This window comes from Papaver somniferum, chromosome 9 (genome assembly GCF_003573695.1).
Source record: "Papaver somniferum cultivar HN1 chromosome 9, ASM357369v1, whole genome shotgun sequence".
Lineage (NCBI taxonomy): Eukaryota > Viridiplantae > Streptophyta > Magnoliopsida > Ranunculales > Papaveraceae > Papaver > Papaver somniferum.
The window spans coordinates 197,770,057-197,779,306 of record NC_039366.1 but is presented as its reverse complement, the minus strand read 5'-3'; the positions used below and the strand labels follow the sequence as shown (position 1 = coordinate 197,779,306).

General features: G+C 37.3%; 2 protein-coding genes across 3 annotated transcripts; one reads left to right on the top strand and one right to left on the bottom strand.

Annotated features, from left to right (window-relative positions):
* Window positions 1-571: 571 nt before the first annotated feature.
* Window positions 572-2,881, top strand: LOC113309027 (methyl-CpG-binding domain protein 4-like protein). 2 transcript variants are annotated; one of them, XR_003340279.1, is made up of 3 exons: window positions 572-1,468; window positions 1,911-2,233; window positions 2,351-2,881. XR_003340279.1 is itself a non-coding variant. In XM_026557458.1 (3 exons), the coding sequence occupies exons 1-3, from the start codon at window positions 1,449-1,451 to the stop codon at window positions 2,514-2,516; spliced, it is 378 nt and encodes a 125-aa protein (XP_026413243.1). In that variant the 5' UTR covers window positions 572-1,448; the 3' UTR covers window positions 2,517-2,881. The 2 variants fall into 2 exon arrangements, 1 of the variants encoding a protein (XP_026413243.1); XM_026557458.1 differs by having other exon boundaries at window positions 2,042-2,233.
* Window positions 2,882-3,622: 741 nt separating this feature from the next.
* Window positions 3,623-7,471, bottom strand: LOC113310372 (signal recognition particle receptor subunit alpha-like). Its single transcript, XM_026559026.1, has 10 exons — window positions 7,384-7,471; window positions 6,217-7,194; window positions 5,605-5,689; window positions 5,433-5,528; window positions 5,166-5,318; window positions 4,923-5,030; window positions 4,689-4,808; window positions 4,307-4,432; window positions 4,074-4,157; window positions 3,623-3,979 (listed from the first exon to the last, which is right to left on the bottom strand). Exons 2-10 carry the CDS (start codon window positions 7,170-7,172, stop codon window positions 3,854-3,856), a joined length of 1,854 nt encoding a protein of 617 aa, XP_026414811.1. The 5' UTR covers window positions 7,173-7,194; window positions 7,384-7,471; the 3' UTR covers window positions 3,623-3,853.
* Between the last annotated feature and the right edge of the window lie 1,779 nt (window positions 7,472-9,250).

Below are 9,250 nucleotides of genomic sequence, written 5' to 3'. Positions count from 1 at the left end.
GTGTTCTTCGTGTTCTTGGTTTCAGGATGTTCGGTTAGCAAACTAGGTTTCTTTAAAACTATTCCTGACCGAACGTGCCACTGTAACTTCCATTTAAACCATATTTTGATGATTTTAACTCAATTTTTCAATCAAAAATGAATTAAAAGTGATAGGTTTTTCAATTGAACGGAGAACGTCAAGGAAAAAGAGAAGATTTTTTTTTAAAAAAAAAACTAAAAATTTCTGGTACCCATCCTATCTTTGTTTTTGTTTTTTATTTTGGTTGATAATTCATTTAGATTACACTATATATACATATATATGAAAATTAGTTTTATATAGTTATTAGGTTATGTTTAATTTAAATTAGAGTAAATGATAAATATGTATTTTCTTAATTTTAGGATACCTTTTATATGTATAGGAAGGTTGGGCTAATAGAATCATGATCACAAAAAAAAGCCATGGTCCCTAAAAAAATCGTTCATTGTATACGTGTACATGTGTAGATAACACAGGTGGACGCTCAACCCAAGGCAATATCGTGTATATATTTGGTTTCCGTCATCACCAAAGTAAAAGAGATTGTTCATTTTCCTAATTTATAGAAAAATGGAGAAAAATGAAATCCCAATAACCCTAACACCACCGCCGCCGTCGCCACCACCACCAAGGAAGAGGCAAAGGAGAAAGACGGAAGATGGCGAGAAGAAGAAGAAGGATGAGAGCAAAAAAAGTTATAGTGGTATCTTCTTACTTTCCAATCCCTAGTCATTATAATAGTAGTAATTCTATTACTGTTGTTCAAAGACCTAGAAGGGATAATAACCCCCCTCCTGTCCCTAATATATTTAACACAAAAACAACCCCTGATTTCGGAACATCAACACCTCCTAAACAAGAGAATCCCAAATCATCATCGTCACCAGCAGCAGCAGCAGCATGTGTTAAGAATATTGATGATGTTATGCTCGTTATACTTATGTTCCGGAGAAACCCATCCGATTCCCATCTGCTAAATCTACGCACACTTTGCCACCACACAATATTCAATCACACCAGAGTAGTAATAATGCCTCTTCTAATAATAATAATAATAATAAACCCAGTTGAATTTCATGATGAATTGACTGAATTAGCAATAAACTGGAGGAGAAGGAGGTTTTGTAAAAATCAGTTGAAACAACAAATGGAAAACAGTAATCGATTTGTTACAAACTTAGAATTCAATGAGGTAGAAGAAATCAAAACCCCAGAAAAGGAATCGACTACAAAAACTAAGAAGAAGAGGATCCGTAAAACACCAGCTTTTTCGCATCCTCTTACAGCTGCTGAGAGAAAATGTGAAGCTTACCGAAGAAAGACTCCGGATAGTACATGGAAACCTCCAGTTTCACCACACAAGCTACTTCAGGAGGATCACTATGAAGATCCTTGGAGAGTAATCATCATCTGTATGCTCCTTAATGTTACTTCAGGCTAGCAGGTTTGTTCTTCATTTTATTATCCTCATTTTTTCCACGTACTTTCAATTTTATTATTGAATCATAGGCTATTGATCTAGCCTCTAGTATAAAAATGTATGCATTGTTCTGTTCCCTCGAACATCAGGTGGGAACATAAACCATGTCAACTTCTTTTGTGCAAGCACATTTTTCAGACAATTTGTTAGATTCTATTGCATTATCATGTCTCACAGGTATCAGATTTGTAGTGTGATTTTTTTAGCTATTGGTTAGAAAATTACTATTCTCCACTTCATACGGTAATAAAATACACCATCAACATATAAGTTATTAGTAGATGACATTTTTTTTCCCGCTGGGAGACCCTCACTTTTGGATAATCTTTTTTTATCACCTCTCTAGATCTCTTAGGAGTAGCCTTTGGTAGCCTATGATTCTAGAATCTATGTTTTTCCTCTGCAGTCACTGTCAAGCGGAAGCACTTGTCTTTAACTGCGCCACTTTCAGTCGCAGAAAGATTAGTAATGAAGTAGTCATCACTTAGAACTTTGTTAGTGATCAATGAATGAACTATTGAAGCAAACCGTCTGCAGGCAAAAAGAGTTTTGCTTGATTTCTTCAAACTTTGTCCCGAAGTCAAGTTTGGAGGTTGTACCACAAGAGATAGAGGAAATTATTTGGACCCTAGGAATACACGATAGAAGAGCAATAATGATTCAGCGCTTCTCTTCGGAGTATCTGTGGAAGGACTGGACCTACATAACCGACCTTCATGGTGTTGGCAAGTAAGTTGGGCATAATTTACATTCTGTCAACCTACCTTTTCTTTATGAAGGAAGCCATTTTTCTACTCCATATCATGTTTTGATCTGTTTCTTGTTTCACGGGTCTCATTTGGATAGGTATGCAGCTGATGCATATGCAGTATTCTGCACAGGGAAGTGGGGTCAAGTTAAACCCAAGGATCATATGCTGGCTGAATACTGGAAATTTCTTCATAAAGAGTTTGGGAAAGCAGTTTCCGCTGAGGTTGGTGATAGGATTGCTCCCTACCCAACGCATGGCTAGGCTAGTTAGGGATATGATATCTGTTTTGCTGAGCGACGTCCCTGCATATGATGGTATTTTGTGAACTCTATCTTTCACTATTTCTGCGTTTGTGTACAATCTTGCTGGAAGCTTATAGAGTGGGCATTATTACTTGTTATTAAGCTGTACACAGAAAGAAAGAAAAAAAAAAGTAGTGAAGGGAGTAGAGAATGAAAGTTGTGAAGGAGATGATTTAAAAACTACCATGAGAGTTCTTTTGGGTGTCAGATATTGTAACTGGTATCTAACTTTTTGTAACTGCGTCAAGTCCTTCCATTTTATTTGTACAAAATACTGTGTAAAAATCACTCTATATAAAGGTCTCTGTTTTGGTTTTTTTGAAACTTGAACATTCTCATATATGCACAAACCATTTATTCTGTTGTCTTGGATTATTATAACATTTCCTTTGTTAAGTTTAACAGTAAAATTTTGAGCCCACAAGCATCTAAACATTCATTATTGATGGAATTCGCAAACATGGTATAGGTTTTGTTGGTTAAGGTTGTTTCCTTTGGATTCCAGATGAGACACTGGGAGTTTTAATGATAGGATAAGCAGCTGTCCTATTTCCCGGAGGAACGCTCCATTTCATCATTTTTGAATCTTGGGAGATTTAATGATAGGATAAGCAGCTTCACCACAGTTGTATATTGTTTTAACCCCAGATCCTTATTGTTTTCCAGCCATATACTCAATGATTTACTCGGATAACAAATATTTTGTACGTATTGAGTTAGAAAACTTAAAGAATAAGAAACGGTTGAAATGCAAATATAGATAACTGAAAAAACCTAGATTATGGAACTCCCTTCTAGCCGCCTATGAGATGCTTTAGGAAGGTCAAGCTTTAAGGCCGTGTGACAAACTTTTCTTTTACCTGTCTACGTAGTATGAAGAACTTCATGTGCTACAGCAATATTATCTTGGGAATAAAAGCAGACTGATTTTGTGAAACTGATTAAACCTAAGTTAAGAATGCAACTATAGACACGCGAGCCTGCTAGAAGTAGCAGAGTTTCCGACACCTTTTTCAGTTTTGTGCAATATAAAACTCACATCACCTAGCCCATGGCATGACTGGATCATTCATAACATGGAGAAATTCAATTGCCCAACTCTAACAGGGTCCAAGGCACCACAAATAAAAGAGAGAGAAAGCATTATCTTTAATAATCTTGAAATGAAACACATTATCCTGAAATTTAATCAGAGAAGTGCAAAACACCAGGAAACCAATCTATAGCTATTCCTCCTGACTAGCCAATCTTTAGCATGTGATCTAGACACAGCTTTTTCCAAGAGGGGAGTTTCTTCTACTTGAGGAGAGTCTTGACAATGGTTTTGACATTTATCTTCTTCAAATCTGTATAGGACTGTCCGCAACCAACAAACATCACTGGTGCTCCAGATATATACACCATCGAAAGTGCAGCTCCAACCTAAATCCACCAATCAACCACACGATTAGAAACATCAGCGAAAAGAGCCTAGTATGACTGTTTCATTTATCTTTGAATTACAATCTCATTTTACCTTATCATCAATACAATCAAACTTTGTGAGCACAATCCCATCAATCACCCTGGAACTAGGTGAGTTCGAGAGATCTGCCAGTTTCTGGAAAAAAGAAAGGGAAATAAGGCGGGATTTCTAAATCACCATTCATTTATTCTCTAGGAAGGAAAAATGACAAATAAAATAAATAAAATACATCAATAACCCATATTTCAGTATCATTATGTTGTACTTGATTTTCTACAACTTACCTGATTGAACTTCGATAGTTGATCTACAGCATCATTGCCAACCAGTGCTTCTCCAACAAATAGAACTAGGTCTGGATTATTGAGGGATATGAGCTTTGAGAGGGCCCTCATCAATGGCTCGTTATCCTGGTGATAACATATAAAGTACATTTCTTTAGCTTGGCCACAAAGAACTCTGCTAATTAGTTAGCGTCAGTGTGAATAACAAAATGATTAAACTAGTTAATATGGAATATCCTATACCAAGCAAATTTATTGACAAGGTTCAAAACTCCATTTACGCATGCCATTACCATACTCGGGGAAGTCTGTGAATATAAGATGAAATAGTTGTTCTGAACCAAAAACTAACATATGTATACGATTAAAGCTAACCGCTTACCTGCATACGTCCAGCTGTATCAACAAGCACCACATCAGAACCGTTTCGGCTTGCTTCTTGGATGGCTTCCTTTGCCACAACAGCAGGATCTTTTTCGTAGCCTTTCTCAAATATAGGAATCTGAATAAGAAAGAAATAATACATCACAATTTGCAACTAAGTCATCAAAAACCCATTGTTTATGAAATTACTAAAGCTCAAAACCAAAAGACTAAAGCAGATTCAACTCCATACCTGGAGCCTACGAGCATGAGTCCGAAGCTGTTCAACTGCCCCTGACCTGAATGTATCGCAAGCAGCCATCATAACACTGATATTGTGCTGCTGAAGCCAGTATGCTATCTGCAATATGATAAGCGAGGATTATTAAAATGGGCCGCCGGTAGCCGAATACTGACTAGAAAGATATGAAAATACTGTCTCCTGTACGAGTGTACTTCTTCCAAATTTAATTGACAGTACAAAAGTTGCTAGAACCTTAGCAAGGTTGGTAGACTTTCCGACTCCATTTACACCAACAAAAGTGATTACATATGGCCTCCCTTGCTCCTTGGCAGCATGCACATCCCTCAATACATCGATAGAGCGTTTGGGAGTTAATATGCGAACAAGTGCGTCTTCCATAGCTGCCTGCAAACATCATTACATCTTAAGTTCAAGGCAACATATAAAATACTGAAACACACAGGCAAGTGGTTCATGATTCAGAATATCGGTGCAGAAAACTATTAAAATCACACATACCTGAACTGTTGATGACACTCTAGTGAATGAAGCCAGTTTTTTTCCTACAAGACTAGCCGCTACGGATTCACAAAGCTTCTCAGCTATTTCTTCAGCCTGAGAAAGCAATTAAGTGTTATAAGCAGATTTCATAACCATGTGAAAGCCAACAGAATTGGAGAAGACTGCATACCACATTCTTAGTCAAGAGCCTATCTTTAAGAGCTTTGAGAGCTGGTTCCAGGTCTGACATCTCTAGATTTGTTTTTCCTGCGATACTGAAGATAATAACGGGAAGATGCTTCAGTAAGAATGTTATAAAATAATTCATAGAGACAGATCTATCAAAAACCTGTTAATCGAAAGAGATCACATGAAAGAAGATAGCAATGAAAGACTTCAAAGTTACAAACTAGATTTATCAAGTTCTCCATATGCATTATGCGGCTTGATACCCTCATGCATAATTAGTCATCTCTAATAATTTAATCACACCCAGCCCAAACCAGGATCTCAAAGCTGAAATTAAACAAAAATAAGACAGCCTCTGCACCAACCTAAACAGGTTAGCCCCCAAAAGACTGATGTTCGGCACATCTGTGCAACAATATAATGGTGACTCAACACGTAGCAAATAGAAACACAAAATCCAGGAAACTTCAGCCTGAGGTGGTAGTGTAAGCCGCATAATGCATAGTGTAGCCAATATTATTGGCTAATAATAGCCTCGGCCTAGTACTGGCTAATAGCATAAGAAACATAAGAAGAAGAAAAAGCATCCAGTCGAGAAGACATAGCAATTTACCTCTGAAACATTGATGAAAACCATCCTTTCTTCTTCTCATCAATCTTGGGGTCCTTGCCAGCTACCTCATCCTCCTCCTCCTCCTCACTTTCACTATCACTACTAAAAACTTCCTCTTTGTCCATCATGCTTTCACCATGATTCTCTGTCACAACTTCCATGTCCTCAATCCCTCTCTCATCAACAGGATCTGCGAAATCCAGCTTGGTCTCTGGTGGTGAATCATCCCAAACTCTATTTTTCTTTGTTGCTTTCTTCTTTGGCTCCGCCTTTGGAGGAGCAACACTTTCTTGTTTCTTTGCACCTTTTGATCTGAGTTTAAGAAGCTTATTTACATCAAAAGCCCCAGAATCTCTATTCTCTTTATTATTATTAACAACAACATTCTTTTTAACCCCTTTTTGATGACCATTAGGGTTTCCATTCTCCTTATGCTCTTTTGCAGACTCACTTTCCCCACCATCTTTGCTAGAGCTATTCCCATTCTGCTTTCCATCTGATCTCACAATTGAAGCTCCCCCTTGTTTCTTACCCAAAGCAACTGGAGGCGCCCTCCCTACTTGTTTGGATTTCTTCAACTCCTCCGCCCTAGCTTCAACCTCATTCCTCAACTGACGAAAAACATCATCAAAATCATAATAATTTGTCCGCTTGGGATCATAAATCTCAGAGAATTCTTTCTTCACCATAGAAAGAAGATCATCAACATAAAGAAGATGAAGAATCTTCTGATACACAACAACAAAAATCAAACCAAGATCATTGTTGAATGTCCATTTCAAAGTGTAAGCTGCACCTGGAGCTTCGTAATGATAAGAAGAATCAGCCGATCTTTCTTCTAACAAACACGATCTAATCAAAGTGTCGATTGGAGATCCTTTAAGTGCATTCCCTAGTTCTTTACAGGTCCATAAAATTAATCCTCCTCTAGTAAAAATCAGTAGCTGTTCTAACATTTCGATTATCCAAAAACTTAACCTACAATCAGTAAATCAAAATTATAATAATAATAACAATTTTAGATCTAAGAGAAGATATTTTATAAACATAAAAAAAAAACCCTAAATCAAATTGAATTAGGGAAGTTATATAAACAGGAATTCAATTTTGATACTAAATTGGAAATCAGAAATTAAATCGAATAGAGAGAGAGAGAGAGAGGGGTACCTGAGTATATACGTGTTAGTGGTGGTGGTGGTGGTGGTGGTGGTGGTGGGTGGTGTAGGATGGAGGGAAGGAACGGCGGAGACGAGTAGAAAGAAAATGGAAGACAGGAAAACACGGCAAGCGTCTATTTATAAGGAAATAATAATTCTGAAGAAGTCAAACTGGTCCACTCATGGAAATGTCAAATATACCCATTCATTTGGATCGATAACTCCTGTATGATGTCTAATTTCTCTTAAATTGGAACAATCTCATTCAGTTCTGAGAATGCATTGATTTTGTTATCTGAAGATATTACCCTCACCTGTGAGCAGGTACGAATGTGGGATACTGGTGGTGTATTCTACTTGTTGTTTGACGTGAGTTCTACTGTATGCAGCCTGCTAAGAAAATATATGAGAGCCTCTTGGGGGATACAAGTAAGCAGCATTTGACTTTCTTAACTGGTGGTGCCGTATCTTGGTTTTCCGACTTGTTGCAATGCTCACCTCGTGTTTATTGCTTTGGGTTACAGTTTATCCGTTTTCTGAGAAGAACTGATCAAGGAGTTGAAGCAGCTCGAAAATACTTTTTAGATGCTCGTAAATCTCCAAACTGCACGTATCATTATGCATTTTTGTCTGGACAAGGATCCAAAGGTCACTTGACATTTGAATTTGCTACTACCCTTATCGTGTTACTGCAAATATTGCTTTCAGTAATTACACCAGAAACAACCTTCTTCTGTCTAAATGCAGTGCGGGTTTTGTAGCATTATATATAATGGGTGATAGCACTGTGCTGTTCCAGTCTAATTGTTTTGGATGTCATTGTAGCTGCAAGTTACATTACAAGCTGGTGCATGCCAACTTGTCTGTCTGGAGCACTGTACAGCTGATACACTTGTATACAAGTATGGATATAGAAATTGAATTACATACTAGAAATTTAAGAGTTTACATGTGTCTTCAAGAGTTAAACAAGAGTTTGTGCTACATCTATTCGCGTTCGCTGTTATTGAAGTGTTGCGAAAAACATCGAGGTATTGTTAAATGCTCGAGACATATGCCGCTAAATCTGTAACAACATTATATACAGGGCATCAAATGTCTTAAGCAAAGAGATTACTCGCCTCAATACACCCAAGTAAGTTTGTTTAAATTTTATGATTGATCATTTTTTTCTTGTTTTGTTGTTGGTATTACAAAACATAATACATGTTACAAAGAGTTGTAACGGACCGGTGGATAATACACGAGTCTTATTATTGGAGAATCGGTAACGAAGATATTTATCCAGACTGCCAGCTGCTTCGAACTCGGTATACCAGCTCCTGCTGCCCCTTTAGCTGGTGGGACTGGAACAACAACTTGTCTATCCAGTTTCCCTCCGTTGATTGTACGGCTTAAATATCTCGGTTTTCCATGCATTAAATATGACTATTTACTTTGACGCATTTGTAGATTTCTATATTGTGCCTGCCTTTAGATATTGTTTAAATCCACCTAAAAATGCATCTCTAGGAATCTCTGAGTATGTTGCTGTCTTTGGGAGTTGTATTTTTAGCTCTAGTGTTCTAAGGGTCTGTTTGACCCCATACTGTAAGGGATATGACAGCAGCAGCTTAGAGAAGGAAGATAATTTAAAATAAAATATATGCAGCTAGAATCATAACACAACAATCCTCTCTGGCTGTCAATGATGTCAGGATCAAGAGAAAACTTTTGAGGTTTAATTGCTTGTTTATGACAATTCATTGTTATGTTAGGAAACTAGTTTGTTCCAGTTCCTATTGTTTAGTTGTCTGGTATATATTCTTGGTTCCAGTTATTTGCAGAGTCTTTTTCCTTTTTCTTTCGACAATCTCCATGGGAAACCAAAGAGGGAA